Here is a 21,745-nt window from a genome sequence, read left to right as displayed (position 1 = left end):
CGAGAGAAGTAAAGCAAGTGTGTAAGTCCATCTCTGAATGTTTGTAAAGCATTCCTGCGTTAAGCTTAACAAGCGACTGCCTCTTCTTGCTGCTACTTCAATCATGAAACTGCTTAACGATCAGCTGATCGGCTTTTCTGTCGCGAGTCCGTGTCTCTTGTTTGCTTTTGGCCCACTTTGCACCAGAAAGAGGAAACCAGCGGCTGAACAACAGCAGCACGTTTAAGCTTGATCAGCTGTTGTTAGAATGTATTTAATATTACTTTCTACTCGAGGATCTTTTTCTACGTAGCTGACGGCTGGTAACTGTGCAGGGGCGGATCTAGCAAAGTTTAGCCAGGGGGGCCGATAGGGCATTAACAGGGAAAAGGGGGCACAAAGACATACTTTTCTTTCTTATTCTCATTTAAAATGTCTAGCTTTTAATAAATAATTATCTGACAGCCAAAGTTTTAATTTGATGCAAAATGAATAGAAGTCCATTATTGTATATAGTAACTATTAAGTCTAATATACCCTAGTAAGCTATAGTACTTTTTCCTTTGGGAAGGTACCATCTGTGCAGTCTGCAATTTTGTTGAAGAAAGATGTTGAATCTATTTAATATTTCTTGAAAAATAATTGATTTCTGTGCATTTTTTTTTTTTCACACTGCATCAAATTAAGGTTGATTACGGCGATTAAGCATCATGAGGTGGAGCGTGAGGGGTGGTTCCCTATTTTTTATTTATTTATTTTTGTTGTTGCTGGGAGTTGGAACCCTATTAGTTAGGTTGCTTAATATTTATGCTAAGTACTCTTTAAAATACCAGAATAGGGAGGATGGTGTAGGTTTAAGTTTATTAGATTGATCAGTATTGCTGTACTATGAAATATTTTTTTTTGCATACAGGTATAACAGAATAGCTTTAGTGTAGTTGTTGTTTTAAACTTGAGTATGAACTTATACAAAATGCAGCAAGATATTTAAAAAACAGTTTTGTTGATTAAAAAACACCATATCGGATTCATATCGGTATCGGCAGATATCCAAATTTATGATATCGGTATCGGACATAAAAAAGTGGTATCGTGCCATCTCTAACTTCAAGGGCTTGTAACTCGGGTTTCATAGCTTGAAGATAACATTGTGCATAGGTTCATTAATCATCCTAAAGTTGCTTCACAAAAACATTCAGCTGGTCCCGAGAGGCTCGTGTGGAAGTGACATTTAAAGCACGCGCGTGCTGCAAATGGTCAATAGTAAGCATGCGGTGCACCTCTGTGGCAGCATTTGAATTAGTCTTTCCTCCCAATGCACATTCGGGTTTTGCCTTTGATCTGTCGCCCACCTGCACACACCACTCCAAAATATAATTACTTCTCCATTAAGGATGAATGTGCTAGCTTCACAGTTAGCAATTTTGTGCTAGTTTTCATTTGAATGATCTCTCTCATCAACTCCTTATTTTATGATGCTCAGAAATTACCCTGAAAAACATGTTATGGTTTTTGTTTATATTGTACTGAAAATACAAGACGGTTCTTTGTTTCTAAGTTTGGAATCGAGGGTTTGAATCGGGCATTTTTACCCATACCTCCTTAATTCCAACGTCCTGCAGACATGGGATACGTTACATGCTTTACCTAGAGGGCACTTTTACAAACAACACATCAAACTAAAGGTCGTTTAATAGGCAGAATTTTTTTAATATTTATAATATTTATCAGATTGAATGAATGGGCAGTAAAAAGAGCAAACTCCTTTCTTTTAAATCAGTTATTTTCAAATGAATGGCCTTGTTGGAAGGGCTTTTTGGCCCTTGTGATGCATAATTATTTCACCGCGCTCGCGAGATGCCACTGCATTTTAGTTATGGATGCTTTGAAAGTTTACACTACATTAAAAATAACTGCAACCTCTTTAGTTTTATAGAGAGCTGGCCAGCACCCTATGCCGAGCCTGATTTGGCCTGTGAGCCGCAAGTTGAGTATCACTATTACAGACCTCTTATGAATTACAGGGAAGTTAATAAATAGTGAAAATAACACGTTTGTTTTTTAATTATTTCCCCATGATTTCATTCTGCTAACACAAACAAGGTAGCTGAGGCAATCGTTTAAATACTGAGAGTTTAGAAGATGTCAGCAGTATTTCTGAGTGTCACACTGATGTAAGATGTGCAGATTCACAGATCTAACACTTTATTTCCTCAGAGGTTTTTCCCACTAAAAGCCGGGTGAAGAGAAGATAAACAGAAGAAGAGGCTGAAAGTCTCCCCGGAGGACGGCAACAATGGCTCTCCGGTGGTCCCACTCTCCTCTCCGGGTGAGTTAGATCACTAACACGCGGTCTAGACTGGTGAGTCACAGCAGGCTGAGTTAGCTGATCACTGAGGCCAGTTCAGTAAGACTTAATCGCCACACAGTGAGCTTCACTGGAGTGTGACAAGGGCACGAACTCTATGGATAGAAAGGCCACTGAACACAGACACACACACAGGCACGGGGACGGGGAGGTGAAAGAGTGTGTGCGTGATATAACACTTTTACAATACTTCATAACTGAAAGTAAGACAGCTGAGATTCACTCTGGAGCCAGTCGGAGCGCTCGCCCTGAACTGATGCTTCACAGATTGAGTAAAGTGCACCAACCAGTTCCCACCAACAATGCAGTCATAGATGAAAATCACTTCACCTGTGACTAAAGGCTTTGTTTGTGTGTGTGTGTGTGTGTGTGTGTGTGTGTGTGTGTGTGTGTGTGTGTGAGAGAGAGAGAGCAGCTAATAAAACAGACAGTTGTTTGTACTTACATTAGTCATTTTTGTTCTGAGGCTGACATGAATGAAAAACCCCAAAGGGGGCTCTTTCTTTATTTTGTGCACATCAATGAAAGCCAACAGCTGCATGTCAATAAAGTGAGCACTGCAGAATAAATTGTTATTGAGTTCAGATTCATTTTTGCCATTAGCATGTGCCAATAAAACTGCTTTTAAAAGCAGCTGGCTGGGGGTTATTGATCTCCCCAAATACACCTAAAATCGATCTATAAAGGGTCATATGCACCCATTAATCTGCACTATCAATCATTTTCTCAGTTAACAAACTAAATAGCCCAAGTACAGACTGACCATCAGATCAAGCATTAAATATATATATTATTTAATATTATAAATTATTATTATCCCCCCAAAACCTATAATAAAATGAAAAACAAGCAAAAATATGATTTGCAGCTCGTTTGCACCTTCCAGTTAGCTCTTGTTTTACTGGCATGTACTCAAGCTCCAAGTGTGACAAGTGGCCCCTCTATCGCACAATGTCTCCCTTTTAGAGCCAGGAGTGAATAATTGACATCGTCATGATCCTTGGCCCACAATGCACTGCCTGTTTAGTGTCTTGTTTTTGTTTGTGTTTACAGCAAAGCCACGAACCGTCCGCCTGCAGTGCACAAGTCAGTTGTGTCGCAAAGCTGTAAAGCAGGTTCTCATATTTCTTACCTGAGTCTCTGCTCTGTGTTTATTTGAGCAAGTCAACGTGTTACAAGATTGGAGATATTTGTTTATTTAGTTTTTGAATCTTTTTTTAAATTATTATTATTTTGGTCCAAACTGTAAATCTAAAGCGAGGCTGTTTTGTGACAGGTGTGATTTTTCCTCATAAGCAGCCCTTCATAAATCCCAGGAGAGCAGAGAGGACCCGGCTGAGGAGTCACGGAGGAATGTAGTCCTCCGGACCAGAAAAAAACCTCCAGCATTTCCTAAAATTACAGCCAGAACACTCCAGTGCCATCTCCCCGAAGCTCCGTGGGTCTATTTTGCCGACGGCGGAGGCATTATTGACAGGGGGAAAGCGCTGAAAGTTACCCACCTTCTCTGCCTGAAGCGCCCGTCACTCCGAGCAGTACGGCCCCGACAAACAGCAAACTTCTCGCCGCCTCCATCTGCGCAGACCCGGCGCTTCTAGTCCATCTGGGGGAAACAGAGATTAAGTTTTTGCATCTCATTTAGAGCTAACTGTCGTTTCTGGCACCGTGTGGAGTTGTTGTTCGTGTCCGAATCTCAGTTACTTCCTCCCATGAATTCCCTGCCTGTTGGTAGTAAGCGCGTAACAGGAGCGCAGGCGCGCTCCCGTGGCGTAAAGGCCTGAACGGGGAGTGGCAGGTTCAGTCAACCCGCCCTCACTCCGGTCTGACTTATTTAACCTATAACACGTTTCATTCTAATTATGCCTAAAAATGACCTTCAAACTTTAATTGCGCTTATTTCTCCCCAGAGGGCTCAAGTGGATCAAACTGTAAAATATGGAGGAACAATTAAAGCAATTTAACCATTTACCCCGCTCATGCATAATCTGTGAATATGCTACCACCTTTTTTTAAAATGTCAGTATCCCTTACTATCGCTTGCAAGTAAAGGGGAAAGTCAAATTGGTTATATGCAGGGGCGTTTCCGGGATTTTTTACAGTAGGGTGCCACAGAGGGGTGGGGGTCCGCATATAGGGTGTATCCAAAAAAGAATAACAAAAAAAAAAATCTTCTGATTTCAAAGTGTTTTAATTCCACAGTCCTTCACTGGAAACAGTCGAAACCTGTACTGTTAGAAGAAGCGGATTTGTGAGTTTTGCACGGTTGTCGGTGGGTAGCAAAACAACAGAAGTGACTCCAGACATGCCCGCAAAAGTATGGGACGAGTTTGACTTTCGTATGAACATGTGCCGTGCATCCAGAAGAGGACGCATTAAACACTTGTGAACATTGTAAGTTTTGTTATGTTAAACTTTATTTTCAGTAATGTATTTAAAAAAAAAATACCACAAACATCTGTGTCCATTGCTTAAAAAAATACCTAGCCTTTTGGAATCGGATGATTTCTTTAGATGCACCCTATGTTTATGAGAAGCAAAATCTGGGCTCTCAAAAAGTATTCTTGACCCTCAAATATGAAGCGTTAATTTTGAATAAAATGCACTTGAAATATGTAAACTCAAAGGTTTATTTATTCAAATAATTAACCATTAAGGAAAGTATGCTTGGTATAAGCTGACCACATACCAATCAAATAAGTTTCATTCACCAGATTGCATTAAATGTTTTACATTGTACATTTACATGTAATCAAATTACTCAAAGTTAGCATTTTGGGGGTAAATCTTTTTTGAATAGAGCATTGACTTTGAAAAGTCTGGCTGTGATTTTCAGTCCCTGAACCCTATTATGACTGTATAACGTGAAAAGTGGTGCTTTACAAGAGTTTAAACATAATTTTCTGTTGGTCGATTATTTTGGAAAGTTAAAAACATTAATTTGATTATGTAAACGTAGTAATAATTGTTAAGTAACTTAGTAATGCAACGGCTGTGTAACCATCATACATTTAAAGCGCCTCCAGTAAACATGCAGATTATGTAGAATGCATTTTCAGATTCATACACATTATAAAATTAAAAATTAGATCATAATTATTTACTAATTGATGTAAATATCACTGTTGCACCTCAGGATGATTTTAATTACGGATATATTTCTGGGAAGCTTGTTATGATAAGCAGGTTGTGGATGGAGGCAGGACTCTGAGGCAGGCAGATTTAAAACAGAAAATTACCTTTATTAAAGGTAAAGAAAAGTCCAAAACACATTCCAGAAGTCCACGAGGAGAACATAAATAACAGAGGAATAACAGGAGAAACTAAATCCGACTGGAAACAGGCTGGAAACACAAGGGGATAACAAACAGACAATTTAACAATGAACAAAGGAAATACAGGACTATAAATACTCACACACTGAGTGCTAATCAAGGGAAGTGAACACTACTGGAAGAAATCTAGGAACAAGTAAACAGAATCTATGAAACTAAGAAAATAGCAATTACAGACTAGACACACATTTACACAGCAAATTAACATAAATGAACACCGGAGAAAATAAACTAAGGCACAAGGAATGAGATATAAAAAAATAAATTAATAAAAGAAACTAGATCTCAAAGAAACAGTGACTAACTCCAGATTATACTATAATTACAAGAAAATAAAGAAACTCCTGAACTGAAAACATAAACTGACAACTTAAAATACTGGGTCCAAAACCCAGGACCATGGCAGACCTATAATAATGCAATTTATCTAAAAAAAAAAAAAAAAAAGTAAGTAACTTAAGGTTTAAAATGAATGGTATGGTGTAGATATTATAATATTTAACATTTACATATAAGTGCATTAGAACTTTATCTGAGTAAAGTACTAAGTTACACAGTTTAAAAAAAAAAACATTAAAAAGCAGACAATGTCCTGGTAATTTTCTGTAATGTAAACGGTAAAATTCAGTGGATGTAATGTAACTCGTTTTAAAATGCTACATTGTACTGTATAGATTCCTACAGGTCCATGCTCTCTTCCAATGCTGGGCATTATACAGTTGTCATGGAGTCTTAGACGCATGTGGTTTTTGTGTCTTATTGTGTCTTCTTATTGGTTGTTCTGACACTTACTTTTTAAAAATGTATTTTAGTCTTTTCTGTTGTACATCCCATTTTTCTATTTTTCTATGATGAGCACTTAAATAAAGTCACTTTTGTTACACCACATCTATGATGTAATACTGATCCCCAAACATCCATGAAACCCTACAATGTGATACATTTCAGATTAAAAGGGGACATCCGGATATTTGAAAAATGTTAAAGTTAAATTGCCTTAAAAAAAAAAAAAGAATTACATAAAATGTGCATTACCATATATGGATAGACCCACATCAAGAGTTTATTTAGAAACATTACCTAACAATTATCCCACTAACACGACATTTCACCAAATCAACATGTAGTATTAAATGCCTGTTTAAAAGAACAACACATTTTACAATAACTGTGTCAAAACACATAATTGCCAAATTCAAACAAATTTAATTTGAATTTCACTGAGTTTTGTAGATGTTGAAAAACTCCCTGTCTGATTTATTAAATGTGAAAAGGCAACGATTACACTCTTAGCTGCATTATTTCATTATAAATCACACTGACTGATATCAATGTGTTTATTTTTGCAAACTGGCAAATTTTTAGATTTAAGTCTTGCTTTGTATATCAATATGTTTGACTATTAAAACTTTATTAATATTTAAGGAATGAATCAAATCAACATTTTAGATCAGGGGAAAAAAAGGTGAATTCTTTGCGTGATACAAGCTTGGAGTGTCTTCATATTTCTTCTGCTTTTCTCATGCTCTTCATTCACGGTCACAAATCAGGAGTTGAAGGAGGAAGAATAAACTCTATTCATCCCAATCTATCGTCTCTCCCCACCCACAGAAGCCCGGGTCAGAGTCCAGCCTCCTGCACAGAGCTATCAGAAAACAACAATAAGCTACACACTGAGACACACAGACCACAAGTTGCGGTCCGTTCGCGAAGCTGAGTGTTGCTAGTGAGGCTGAAATATTTAGTTCCCACAGAAAAAAAAAGTCAGTTCAGTATTCTGGTTGGAAGATTTTCCCAGCAGTGAACTTTAAGTCTTAAACTTTAAGTGTTTGTTGGCTCTGTATGCGACTCCTCGTTTTAGCTGCATTTGAAAGCAAGCTGTGCTACAATAAAACCTGATGCAGTGGTCAGCAATTTTCATCGCACTCGATGGTGGAAATCCCTTCAGAAAACATGGCTGTAATTCTAAGGGACACATAAAACATGCGTTAAAAAAAGAGGTCTGCACGGGTTAAAAGGTGAGGAGGCCAGGAAGTGGGTGAGAGATAATGTGTTCAAGTGAGAGAGTCCAAGGACAACTGCAGTAAAACCCAGGGAAAATATACAGAAAAGAAGTCATTACCAAAGAACATCATAAATTCACTCATAGTTCAGTTCCCCTGACCGGCCAGGTATTTAGATTTGGCATGAGAGAAGAAATAAGAAATACAGTGTGGGACTCTTCAAGGACAAGAAAACCATATTGTTTCCCACTGCTGCTCATAAATCCAAATACAAGTCTAAAGGAATCTGTCTTGATTATATCAGAGACACAATGAAGGTATCTGTGCATATATCACTGGCACAAATAGTACAAGGTCAGCAAGCCCTTTAGACTGCAGTGTAATAGGGGAGGGACGAACCACAGACTATACATGTCACTTCTCTGCTCACTTTTCCTGCTCTGTTGATACCTCTAGCTGTGAACATTTCATGTATTTTAACACAGGTTTAGCGTAACATTTCACTCCTTCAAAACCTCCACCTAAATACAAGAAAAAAATAAGGATTACTTAAACTTTTATAAGTATACGTGGGAGGAAATGGAAATACATCAGTGCTTTGTAAGAGACACTCACAGGCCTGTGAAGTGGATAAACAGCTCAGTGCATTTAGGCATGTAGACAGCTCGTGTCAGAGGTCAGAGGAGAACAACTAGATTACAACTAGGCAACAGTAACTAAAATAATCTCTAGTTACAGGATCTCTGGAAGCACATTGTCTACAGCAGCAGAAGACCACACCAGGTGCCATTCCTGTCAGCTAAGGACAGGAAACTGAAGGCAAGCAAACCAAAACTGAACAACAGAGGCATAAAAAGAGCTGCTGGGTCTGATGAGTCTAAATTTCTATTTTGACAATCAGATGGTAGGGTCAGAATGTGGTGCAAACAACATGAAACCATGATTTCACCATGTGTTGTATCAACAGTTCAGGTTGCTGGTGGTGTTAAGAGATATATTTGGGCTCCTCCTTACTAATTCAGCTTACCTCCTTGTTGTTTCCACCCATACCCATCCCTTTATGACCACAGTGTGTGATCGTCTGGTGGCTGCTTCCAGCAGGACAACATGCCTAAGGTGTCAAAGTTCAGTCATCTCAAACTGGTCTCTGGAACATCACAATGAGTTCACTGTTCTCAAATGGCCTCTACAATCACCAGATTCCAATCCAATAGACTTTTTGGATGTGGATGAATGTGAGATGCTCATCATTGATGTGGCAAATCTGCAGCAACTGTTTGCCATTAAAACTGCTACTTACGTTCGAGTTCCCTTAAACATATTTTTACTGTAAAATATAACATCATATGCTTTCCAGAGACTTTACATCACATCTTTTCTGAACTATAAAAGGATATCAGATTTGTTGTAATGTCCCCTCTGTCCCTGCACTTCACAGTCACTGAAACACTGCTCTGTTCAACATTTTTAAAAAAAACCCTGAAGGCGAGTGCAGAGCAGAGGTTATTTATCGGTGCAAAGACTTAGGTCAGGTTGTGGGCCCGTGCTAGCTAAACCACACCACAGTTCACAGGAACACATCCACTAAAAGTCCAAACACTATCATAACACTTCATGATTTTAACCAACGAGACTTTGGGCTCAGCAAAGAATCAAATACTATATTATGTAATTAACATTTACAGTAGTTCTCAGTTATTTTTCCTACCTTCATGGACATAAACATTTGCAACATTCAGCTGTATTCACTAAGGACAAAGCTTGTAACGTGATCCACCAGAGTGCGTTTACCTGATAGCACTTGTAGTACTTTGAATGTTTTCTGCTTGTGCATTTTTACCATTCATGCATCCACTTTAGAAACATTTACACCAGCACAACGCAGAGAAATACCAAAAATGGTGTCTTTACAATCCTCTGCCGCTGAAACGTTTTCAGTCTACAGATGGAGAGATGGTTTCTGTAAGACAGCTATGAAGCGGCAGCTCTTGGACAACAGCTGCTGAATGGCGTTTGCCACATCGCAGAGCAGCGAGACGCTAGAGAGCAAATACCATTGGCATATTTTACTGCATTCCTCGATGCACACATACCACATACTCTGTTTGTTAGCATTTTGAATACTATTCTTTTTTTCATATTTAATTGACATGGGGTAAAGTTGAATTTGTGCAATATAAAGACAGGATAAATCCTAGGTGCAGATAAAAAACAACCCCTGCTTAATTTCTTCTCAACAAAGAACAATTTTATTTATTCCATTACTGAAGATTTTTTTAATTTTTTTTGGTCAAACAGATGTGAGGTGGAGGAAAGTACACTTGGTTAGAGAGGTGACCGTGCACAGGGCAGCAGGCAGGGGGCAGCAGACGAATGAGAGAAGGGATGCGGTTACTGGCAAGAAAGAAACAGAACAATGGAATGAAATCACAGAAAAACTGGAGTGTTTTCTACCAGTTCTTCAGGAAATATTTAAGCTATTCAAACAGATTTTAATTCCAGTGAAAACACAATTTTCTCATCTGTGGACAAAGGGACTTTGGTAGAAAAGCAAAGATTTTGTGTTAAAAGTGCTCAAGGGGCTGACAGATCTTGCATTACTGAGAATATAAACCATTTTGCTGCAATGATAAACACTATGCATTATATATAGATTGTTCTATTCATAACTGTTCAGTGTCTCTGTCGTGATTTCAGGAATCTTTTTCCCACCCAAACCTCTCTGTGCATTTTGTCCTCTTGTCTTCCCCCACCCCCATCGCAGGCTGTCAGCGAAGCTAAATATACCCGTCTTCTCACACGCATTCATGCAGCAATCCTTCAACATATATGCGCGCACACATCAGCGTGATCTAGCTCGCTCACACTCTGTGATCCAGTTTATGATGCTAAAAAACGACAACAACAATAACAAAAAAAAACACAATACAATGTCCTGTCAAGGCAACATGTACACACATACTGGTCATTGTTCACATTCTCACACAGCAGTACAAAGGCATGGGCGCAGTTTCACACACAAGCACAGTAAGTGCACGCACACCCCCGTGTAAAGTGCACGCATGGAAGGGACGCTCTGAAGGACGAAGATGTACATGGAATGAATTCGAAGCTTAACATGCTCAGTGATACCCAAGTTATAACGCAGTGTGTAAGGCCGATTTGTGGATGGAGGAGGTTTAAAATACTGCAGAAAGAAATGCAACCAAGTCAAAATTAATGGGTGTACAACAACTCATTCACTCACACACACTCGCACATTAACTAAGCCCTGAATAAGACACTTTATGCTGGAAAAAATGAGAACAAAAAACAGAAAAAGCAAAAACATACAGCTTCCTGTTGCATTGCTCATTTTTCCTAACTCAATCATTCCTCACACTAAAAGGCAATCCAGGTGAATAAAACTAAAAACACTTACGATACTTAAAAAAAAAAATAAAAAATCACCAAAATGTAAAAGAAAAAAAGAAAAATCAAGCAACCAAAGTGAGCAAAACTGCCAATAAACTGAAGCACAAATTGGTCAACATCAGAATTTTTAAAAAAGACGTAAAGGCAGGTGATTAAAACAAAAATAAAAGTCTGAGTGACAATGAAGGACACGGCAACAAACAAAAGCACAGTGGAAACAAGAGAGGCACAAAAATAAAGGTGTGAGGGGGGAGGGAGAAAGACACAGTCAGCTAGAATGGCCTCCAACATCCCCCCCCCCCTCCCCCGCTTCTCTCACTCTGGAACAATCAGCTGCCGGCCCCCCTTCACCGGGGGGGCACCTCGCTTGTGTCTGCCAGTCCACTTTTGGCACACACGGAACCCAACACATGTTGCTCCGCCACGCCGAGAGGCCCGACCAATGATAGGGTGCCATCTATTGTCAGCGCATCGAACTGCTGTTTGGATGTCCAAAGACGCTGGTGAGTGTCAAAATTATGGGATTGGGAACTCGCACAACTACGCAAAAACCCGAGGAGCGTTTTGAGTGAAGAGTTGGGTCTGCTCTGGGTCGAAATAAATACTTTTTTCCTTCATCCTGTCGTGCGCTTACGAATGACGGTGAAAGAAAGGTAGCACGCATCATCATTACAAGGCAAATTGGAGTGAGCGTCACATTGTGTGGTTGGTTTTTTTTGTTTTGTTTTTTTTAAATGAGAATTTACCCCAAATAAATACAAGAAAATAAAAAAATGTAAACAAAGTCTGCGTTGATGAACGTTGTGGAGATATCATGCATGTCATCTGGGAGGCTGAGCTACTTCAGTGTTCGGGTGTCCCGCTGCCCTGACTGGAAAGGTGCGAAGGTGTAGGCAAGGTGAAGAGGCGAAGAGCTCCTCCTACTCGACTTTTACACCCAACTTCTCTGTGTTTAGTAAGTAGAGGCTGTCGTCTATGAGGAAACTGGAGGAAGAACAAAGTATCGATTATTCACCATAAGGTAGTTGCATCTCAGTCCCCTAACATTTCTCTCAGTATTAGTGCCAAAACACTTATTTTCTCTGCAATTCCATCTCTCGCATATTTTTTACAAACCTGTAGAAAAGGAAATGCACTGGGATGGTGCTGAGGTGCCAAACAGCGTGGGCGTCTAAGACCCAAAGCAGTGGGGGAAAGTCCAGAAGCTCCAGCAGGGCCAGACCGTGGAGCAGCACCACCACCAGGCCACACTTCCACCAGTACGGCAGGGTCCGCCGGTTCTGCCAGCACCAACAGAGCCACCACAAGAGGTTTACCATGCCTTTAAAGCCCAAAAAAGATGAGCAGAGAGCATTAAATCACAGATATCTGAAAGAGCTGATGCCTGAAGGACAGCAAGGAATGAATTCCTCACATATCAACCATATACAGGCTTATAGGTTACTTGTGGAAATGGACTCTACCGATTGTGGCGTTTGCAGCCATGTTGTAGCCGTAGTCAAAACTGATAAAGGTCAAGTAGGACACGTGTGAGGTAAAGACCAAAATGAGCAGGACTCCAACCATGCTGGACACACCGGGTCGCTTTAGGCCCAACGTTCTGGCAAAGAGAGGAAGGAAGGCAAGTAACGTGAGCATATTCAGAGAAGTAAGACAAAGAGTTATAACGACCACACTTGACAAATATTCTCTCTCGTTTTTAATCCAACTTTATCCTAGAAGATATTTGAACCAGGATTAATGATTACCATCTAGAATGTGGTTTCGGATGCTAGTTGGGTGTGGAAGGTTTGCTTACCTGACGCAGCACAGGTAGATTGAGTAAAGAATGACTGCTGTTGCACAGAAATAGTCCATTTTCTATAAGAAAAACATACAAAATCTTAACTTAAGATCAACCAGTGCTTGTTTACAGAAACTACACCGCGCACAGCTCGAAGGTTGATCAGTAATGGCATTAGGATGTTGCTCATTTGCTAAGCTCATTAACCAATCAAAGAGCAGAATGCTCATCTCAACAGGCGGTCTGGCAAGTGGAAATGTACATTAGCAGTTTTCCTCTCTCAGTACATTAAAGTAAAGCTTTTATTTATTATTATTAAAACTAGATCATGTGACTGCATGTAAAACTGTAAAACACTGTTTAAACAGTGTTTCTGGCAGAAAACAAGCTGACTGAACACAAGTAAATGGAACAAAACGGGATTCAAAGGTGGGAGATCCCCAGTAGGACACACACAAATCAACTCTTTTTTCTTTTCTTTTTAAGGTAATAAGTTACTAGAGGTTTAAAAGCCCTTACCTCAGTGAGATAGGTGTCCCGTGTGTGAAACACTGTGGACCAGAACCAGGCATTGAGAGATACCTGAAAACACCCCACAAAGATTTAAATATTAAAGTCTGAATAACTCATTGTTTGGATAATTTCTGCATCAGACATAGAAGTTTTTGATAGAATGCATTTTTTGTTTATCATTTTAAAAAACACAGCCTATTAAACGCAACCTATTGGCCAGGTAATCTAGAAGCGCTTTCTATTAAGTTAGTAACTATTTCTTGAGGTATAACGCTGGGCAGTTAATAAATAACGGGTCAAGCAGATGGGCTACAGTAGCACAAGACCACACCGGCTGCCACTCCTGTCAGCTGAAAACAGGAAACTGAGGCTACGATTTATAGAAGAAGATTTAATATAAGATTGAAAACTTTTGTCCTTTCTGATGAGTCTCCACTTCTGCTTCAACATTCAGATGGTAGGGTCACAATTTGGCATAAACATGTCCATGTCCATCCCTTTATGGCTACAGTGTACCATCATCTCATAGCTGCTTCCAGCAAGATAGTGCAACATATCTCAAAGTTCAAATCCTCTCAAATGGCCTTCACAGTTACTACATTTCAATCCAGTAGAGCACCTTTGTGATGTACTGTGATGGGAGACTCAGATCAGGGATTCCAGCCACAAAATAAAATCAGTCTATCCAATCAGTGTATAGACACAGCCAGCATATAGACAACTTTGTCCTTTAGGTGATCAAGCATAACAAAGATAACTGACTTTTTGCCCTTTTGAAGTACAATAAACACAAACACACACTTTTTTAATGTTCTCCATCACATCCGGATACAGAAATCAACTCACCAGGGAGAAGGCGTTGATGGTGTGGTACATGGGGCTCTGTCGTGGCACCGTGCTCCGATAGCGCAGTAGCATGAGAAGGCAAGCCAGGCCATTCAGCAGAGAGGCCAACGCGGATGCCGGCTCCTCAAAACACAAGAAGCGTGCAAACGGCCACTGTAGGGGAAAAAAATAATTCGTCCATAATTTCAGATTTGACTGAAATCAATGAAATCTCACAGAATACATAAAAGTGGACAGCATATCCTTTATTGATCAACCTTGGGTAGGTAGTAACAAACCTTGCCGTGGAACTGTGGGACCCTGTACCCCTCAGCCTGGTAAAGGCCGACTGTGGTCCACATGCACTGATAGCGGCAGTCATCACGGCATGTCCAACCTGAACAAAGAGAGGAGCAGAGTGCAAGCACGTCAGAGCTGCAAATTTTGGTATTGATCGGATACAACTAAATACAGGGCCAGCATTGTTGACACCAATAACGATATCTGAATCATTATTAATTTGCAAACTCTGAACATAGTTTAATGACCATTAAATCGCTGTAATTTTTTTTAAAATTTCTACAAAAATTAGTTAACACAATTCAAATAAACTCAACTTTACTTGTAGCACCCAGTCACGACAACAGTTGAATTAAGGTGCTTTATATTGCAAGGTAAACGCCCTACAATAATACAGAGAAAACCCCAACAATCAACCTTATGAGCACTTTGGTGACATTGGGAAGGAAAAACTCCCTTTTAACAGGAAGAAACCTCCAGCAGACACAACAAAAGACATCTTTCAGATTTTCATGTAATTTGAAACCAGGTGTTTTGGAAACCTGGAATGCAAATGTGCCTGTCTCTACAGCACGTTGGGTCAGAGTCTGTTGTTTAAATGTGCTATAGGCTATAAGTCAAATAGACGTGCCAGACAACACAACAAGATTCACACGTTTTTTGTTTGGTTTATTTATAGCCCATACTTGAGGTGTATTTTGTCAATAAAATAAGCATGGAAGCGGTTTCAATTCTTGTATAGCAGTGAATAAACTTAAATACACAAGCAACTACAAAAGGCATTCCCTGGATATTTTATACAACTTTAAGCATAGAGGTAAAAGAAAACAATTAATTAAATATTTAAAGGGGTTGCCTTTTGGCTAACTAGTTGTGTAGACACAGCACAGAAAAGATAATAATGGCAGAAGGGTGGGGTGACAATAGAGCTGTTGGGAGAGCTTGACCAGCCTGAAAATCTGGTTTTTAGTGTTGAAGGCCATGAAACAAGGTCACAGTTTTCTTTTTAAAGGCATGTGAAGACTAAAAGTCACACATGTAGGCATCAGTACAAAGCACCTGCATGCACGAGTGAATATAATGAATGTAAACAGCAAATTAATGGGGGTCAGTTAGCAAATGTTGCTATACAGATATATGCATGTACAAGTTGCCACAATATTGATAAGCACTGATGGAAAAATCTATTGCTAGCAAGGTAAGTTAGCTTAACTTACCTGCCGACAAGAGCAACTCACCTGTCAGCGCCATGTACTGCGGCTGAGCAGACAGGAAGCCGTTTAGCCGAGCTCCGGTGCAGTTTGCGCGGATACACTGCTTCACACAGTCTCGGTAAACCGGCTCCTTGTCGCCTTGAGAGGATTGCACAGTGGTCACCGACATCAGGAGCAAGAGGACGGTGACCACAGCGGGGAGTGTGACAGATGTGCCGCGGAGTGAAACCACAGAGGCCATGGCGGTTCTTCTGGGCCCGTCAGGATTCACGAAGGCACGACCGGACGACAGCGGCGTGAAGCCTACAGCGCGCATCACCACGGGGCCATCCCCAGTTTGTGCGGACAAACCAGGCCTGAAATGTGTTACAGTACCGCTGATGGACCGGGAAATGCCCACTCTTCCTCTGCTCCCCTGAGCTCAGCCAAGTTTCAAACTCGAACAGCGTTTCCTGTCGACATTTCAAAATTAAAACAACTTTCCCGGAAGCGTATTTACTCAAGTTGTAGTAGCCTATATCATACAGGTCTCAGCTAGTATAACTTACCAAAATTCTTCTCATAAACATAATTTCTACGTCGTAATACGGCTTATTTGATAAATTCTGGCTACTATCTTAAGATTGGTTGCTTTTATTTTGAAGGAGGTAAGTTTTGTCGCAAAAACCTTTACATCCTGATTCAGTCCGCAACGTCACCAGGTCACGTGACCCATTGATCTTTTGATTTTTAAATAATAATAATAATGTAAAATAATAATAATGTAAAGTATAATATATAAAATTGTTATGATAATAATAATATGCAATGCCTCAATAAAATTTATTTTATTGCATATAATACTAACCATTTGTTACCATTTGTTTTTCAATTTTTAGTTTTATAATTTCTCTAATTCATTTTTTCTTCCTGTCCTTTGTACTGCTGCTGTAACAAATGAATTTCTCCAATGATGGATTAAATAACGTTTATGTATAATAGTTTATTATTATTATTATTATTATTATTATTATTATTATTATTATTATCATAACAACAATAATAGTAATATCAGAAACTGCACCAGATTTGTCTGGGATTCATTCATGACAGGAATTCATTAATATATTTAGATTTTATTTTTTGCAAAAGTTTTTTTCCTTTCCTGGAAACGAAAATGGGAATTACATTTTTCAGTCTAAATGAGGTATTACACTGCAGGCAGGCCAGTTTAGCATCCAGACTCTTTCCCTTCAGAGGTGTGTTGTTGGAATCATTGCAGAGTGTTTTGCTGACAGTAAAAAGAAATCATCTTAATGGTTTTATATAGCTTTCCAAAACATATGTATCATTCAGCTTTAATGGTCCCTTCACAGATATATAGCTTGTCTGTTGCACGTGCACTGATCCAGATGTGCGCCAATAACAAACCAGTTTGGTGAGATCCACTTTTTCCACTTTTCACTGACTCTGTCGTAAAGAGCTCATGGCTGAGAAGATGATGCCATTTCTCAACAATGTTTAAATACTTCCATTTCTTTTTTTTCATGATTGAGTTTTATTTTGCAGTGCAGTGTCAAACTGTGCTCACTGACAGTGACAGCAGATTTTCTTTTTCACAACCGATTGCCATGGTTTTCACTAGGAAATCACGTCTGCTGCTTGCCACAGCATTTTGTTTTGTTTTTTGGTCTTATCTCCAAACATTTTGAATCTTCTGATAATATAAATAACTGTAGATGGTGTCTTCATGCATGCTCAATCAACCAGATTAGTGAATCCCAAAAGGTTGATTCTGTTCATCTGAACGTAGCGTCGTCAGTGGGAGAAACGTTTCGTAACTCATCCAAGTGACTTCTTCAGTCTCAGCTGAGACTGCAACTGACGGAAGAAGTCACTTGGATGAGTTACGAAATGTTTCTCCCACTGACGACGCTGCGTTCAGATGAACAGAATCAACCTTTTGGGAACTGTAGATAGTCTTCTTCTACCATCATTTTTCCCTTTAGGTGTCTCCATGGATCATCTGCCGCCATCTCACCCTAAAGCTAGCATCCTCTTAAGACACCCCAACCCTCTGTATGTCTTTTTATTGGAACCTTCTCAATAGATCTCCCTTTTTTCCTCCTGGCTGGCAGCGTCATATTCACTATCCTTTATCCAATATATGACACACAATATGTCTGCCTTTATTCTCTCTATCATATCAGCCAGCTCTCTCCCTTTCTCCTAATTCCTACATTTAAAGTCCCTACTCACCATCTCCACACTCCTGCCTCTCCTTCTCCCCCTGCTGCCTCCTAACACCTTCACTCTGTTGTCTTCCTTTGTCTTTGGCCATCAGTGGCTCCATTTCCACTGGCACCCCACTGGCCAACAGCACCAGAGGTGGTTGTTAATAACCTGGACCCCAACCGATCCGGCGTCTAAATCTTGTTCTTTTTGATCTGGTTGGGGGTGGGGGTTCAAAATTCCCAAATTCTTTGCAATTCTGTCTCAAGAAAAACGATTCAAAATTCTGGAACTTTCTGTATAATATTTTAAATTTAATATGTGAGTTTAAATCATTTGAAAATCTGATTTTGTCGCTATTTTATCCAACAACTTTTGGTTTTACTACTCACAGGGTGTCACATTTATTAGAATCAAGGATTGAAGTAGATTCAAAGGTAGACTACAGTTCTTCTGCTTACTATGTTGGTTTGTACCTTTACCCTGAAAGTGTGGCACCCACCCCTGATTTGGGATCATAGATTTATATTGAGAAATGGGATGATGGATAAAGTTCCCACTGATAATGCTTCACCATATGCATAATACAGTCAGTCGGTGCTCCACAGTCACCCCGCAGTCCTTTCACCTGCGCTCCCACTTAAACCAAGAGACACAGTGTGGTACGAAAGATAGTGGATTTTATTTGTACTTCTTTATTTGTTACAGTGGAGACACAGACACAGTCACAGCAGCAGGAGTGGAAACAGCAGTGAGGGTGAGGTGGGGGGAAAGAAAAATCAAAAACAAAGCTGTTTTGCTTTTGTTTAGCTTTTTTATGCCCAACCACCGTCTTTCACCATCTCTTTCTCTATTTACAAGACTTTTAAAATCGTGCTTTCCTCTTATTACTGTAACCTTTCCTTTCGTACCTGTGTTTAAAGAGTGACAAAATAAAAGAGAGGGGTAGGCAAACTATTATAGCGCAGTACTCCCACTCTTTTACTGTGCACTCCTGGCCAGTACAAACAGAAGGAGGGATCCATTAAACACTCTGTGCCCGGTTGAGACTAACAGACCGCCAGGGCCAGACTGCTCGCCTGTTTCAAGCAAGTGACTGTGCATGCACCACAGCACCCAAGAGACATTTTGACCAACCACACTGAACTGCATATGCATATATATGTAGGTATGATGCATGCACTGTTGGCCTCAACGCAGGAGGACAGAATGAGTCATGGGCGAGGAGGGGAGGGAAAAGATGGAGGAAGAAGAGGCAGGGACAGAGATAGAGAGAGCGTTTCGGTGTCACAAGATTATTTTTTATTGAAAATAATCCCATGTTCCCCTGTTGATACTCACACACAAACACCCCCACAGCCTCCCGTCCTCTCACTGAACATCTCGATAGAGGAGACAAGTCTTTTCGTAAGAAGAAAGAGCCGACCCGGGCGCGAGTGTGTGCGAGGAGGATGAGGAGATTGGTGGAGAGGAGGAAGAATTAAGGGTCTGGACAAGTGTGGGTTTCAACAGAGGTAAGAGATGTCGAGGATTTATTCCTCCTTCTCCTCTCCGTGTGTGATGACGTAGCAGATGTTCTTGTAGTCAACGTTGCCAGCCACATCAGGGGGGAAGGCAGCCCAGAGGTTCTTCATCTGCAGATGAAGAGGAAATGAAGAAATGCGTTACAGCCTGGCAAAAAACAAGGGCCAAATCGCGCTGCAAGTCCGATGAGCTCACCTCCTCAGCGGTGAACCTGTCGCACTGGGTGGTCAAGAGCTCCTCGAGGCTGGAGAGGGAAAACGCAGGAAATTTAAGATTAAGATGAAAGATTACAGCAGGAAGAGATGGAAGATAAACGCAAATAAGCTTACAATTCCTTCTTGATGCTGCCAGTGGCCTCGGGGTCCAGGACCTTGAAAGCGCTCACGATGACGTCCTCAGGATCAGCACCTATGAAAACAAAGACATAGAAAAAAATAATAATTCAGAATTATGTTAATCACATAACATTAAGTGTTTAGATAAATAACAACCATCACCTTACAGCACCAAGTATTTCATGAAATAGAATACAAAGGACAACTGATATGTGCCAACACACCCTTCAGCTTCTCGCCGAACATTGTCAGGAACACGGTGAAGTTGATGGGGCCGCTGGCCTCCTTCACCATGGCCTCCAGCTCCTCATTCTTCACATTCAGCTGACCCATGCTGGCCAGCACGTCCCTGAGGTCGTCCTTGCTGATGATGCCATCTCTGTTCTGGTCGATGATTGTGAAAGCCTGGCACAGACCGGGAGATTAGTCAGAGTTCAGCCAAACTTCAGCTAAAATAACACTTAATTAAAACCAGTGAAAACTGAGATTCTCACATTTCTCACAAGTCCTTGTTATCCAGCTTGTTTTTCATGATTATTTGTGCGAGGCACTCTGCCAATGTAAATGTGTAACTGTGGAGCAGTTAGCTCCTTCTCCTTCCACATAGGAGGGCGTATCACCCAATGAAACCAAAGATGGCATTGCAAACCTTTTGGGACTTGGCAGCTGGTCAGCCACTTGTCTTTCTAAGGTGTTAAAATGGCTTGGGAATGTGAGACAAGCCCTTTGCGACATTTAAGGAGAAGGTATTGATTGCAGCTGTCATCCTTTTGCCTTGTGACTAAATCTTATGACCATGTTACCAATGTTCTCTCTGCTTCTGAGGCCTCTTAAGGTCCTGCCAAGCTACTGTTGACATTGTATTGTCTTTCATTTAGATCTGTTACTGAAGAAAACCCCTACAAATGAATCCTGATTTCTATAATCTACTGATAACGACACTATTTACCTTGTTGATCACAGTGCTAAAACCCCCCAAATTCCTTCAGTTTCAACCCTGAGCTCCCCTTCCCCTGTGCACCAGCTGTTGGGCCACATTCCAGTGGAGTCACGGAGCAAGTGTCTCCGAGGAGAATTCCTAAGCTAGCATAGAGCAGAGGTAACTGCTGTCAACAGGAGAGCTGAAATTTACTGTCCTGCCGTGCTGATGAAGGCATTTTTTGCTGTGACGAGATCTATATCTTCTGACAGCTCTCTCACGTTACATTCAAGGTCACATGATAGAGTGCTCGGTTACATCACCACCTTAGAAGGTACTGATAGAAAGCTTGAGGAAAAGGTTACCTCCTTGTACTCCTGGATCTGGCTCTGCTCGAACATGGAGAACACGTTGGAGGATCCACCCTCACCCTGCTGCTGCCTCCTCTTGGCTTTCTTGGGTGCCTGTGATATGATGTGAGGTGTAAGAAAAGCCATACATACATGACATGAACTAAAGAAGCAGATCCTGGTTAACTCTCAAAATCATCATATGAAGAAAAATAAATCAATCAAATTTCTTCCTGATAAATTAAGCTTGGATTGGCAGTTTTGCCAGTTGAATCTATCTTTGGGGTAATGACTGAATTTTTCCCCCTCTTAAAAAAAATTATAAACTTTGAAACAATCACCCAATTTAGAATCTATGTAATGTGTTGAGGACTACAATAATAAGGAATAGGTCCTCCCGAACTTTAGCTCAAGTCAGCAGATAACACTGACACTGGCACTCCTTCAAGTTCACTTCCTGGGATGTTGGTAGTCCAGATAGCAAATATCTTAATGATACGCCCATCTCATCATTTTAATGTAGACAACATCCTAAAGACTTTTTTTTAAACCCTATGAAGTGGCCACACTCACCATCTCTCAAGTTTGTGAGGTTGTTGTTGGTCAAGAAGAGAAGCCTACACCAAGCCGATGTGACTGACATGTAGGTATTGAATGCCTGGGGTCTTATATACT

At 40.4% G+C, this 21,745-nt stretch overlaps 3 protein-coding genes across 5 annotated transcripts in view; all 3 read right to left on the bottom strand.

Annotated features, from left to right (window-relative positions):
* Positions 1 to 4,079, bottom strand: part of erbb2 (erb-b2 receptor tyrosine kinase 2) — a 29,727-nt gene extending 25,648 nt beyond the window's left edge. For all 3 annotated transcript variants that reach the window (XM_085361407.1, XM_085361408.1, XM_085361409.1), the window contains exon 1: positions 3,850 to 4,079. In XM_085361407.1, coding sequence (XP_085217533.1) covers positions 3,850 to 3,985 — 136 coding nt within the window. In that variant the 5' untranslated portion in view covers positions 3,986 to 4,079. The remainder of the gene's footprint in view (positions 1 to 3,849) is intronic.
* Positions 4,080 to 11,245: 7,166 nt separating this feature from the next.
* pgap3 (post-GPI attachment to proteins phospholipase 3) lies at positions 11,246 to 16,456 on the bottom strand. Its single transcript, XM_085360710.1, has 8 exons — positions 15,756 to 16,456; positions 14,517 to 14,614; positions 14,239 to 14,391; positions 13,399 to 13,461; positions 12,895 to 12,956; positions 12,560 to 12,696; positions 12,213 to 12,417; positions 11,246 to 12,080 (listed from the first exon to the last, which is right to left on the bottom strand). Exons 1-8 carry the CDS (start codon positions 16,045 to 16,047, stop codon positions 12,017 to 12,019), a joined length of 1,074 nt encoding a protein of 357 aa, XP_085216836.1. The 5' UTR covers positions 16,048 to 16,456; the 3' UTR covers positions 11,246 to 12,016.
* A 2,125-nt stretch (positions 16,457 to 18,581) lies between these two features.
* On the bottom strand, positions 18,582 to 21,727 carry mylpfb (myosin light chain, phosphorylatable, fast skeletal muscle b). Its single transcript, XM_085361406.1, has 6 exons — positions 21,644 to 21,727; positions 21,086 to 21,184; positions 20,026 to 20,206; positions 19,796 to 19,874; positions 19,662 to 19,710; positions 18,582 to 19,576 (listed from the first exon to the last, which is right to left on the bottom strand). Exons 1-6 carry the CDS (start codon positions 21,644 to 21,646, stop codon positions 19,475 to 19,477), a joined length of 513 nt encoding a protein of 170 aa, XP_085217532.1. The 5' UTR covers positions 21,647 to 21,727; the 3' UTR covers positions 18,582 to 19,474.
* Between the last annotated feature and the right edge of the window lie 18 nt (positions 21,728 to 21,745).

This window comes from Diplotaxodon limnothrissa, linkage group LG8 (genome assembly GCF_057381915.1).
Source record: "Diplotaxodon limnothrissa isolate DT_005_m linkage group LG8, D_limnothrissa_male_GT1.1, whole genome shotgun sequence".
NCBI classification, from domain to species: Eukaryota; Metazoa; Chordata; class Actinopteri; order Cichliformes; family Cichlidae; genus Diplotaxodon; species Diplotaxodon limnothrissa.
Note: the sequence above shows the minus strand (reverse complement) of the source record. Positions and strands in the feature narration are given on the sequence as shown.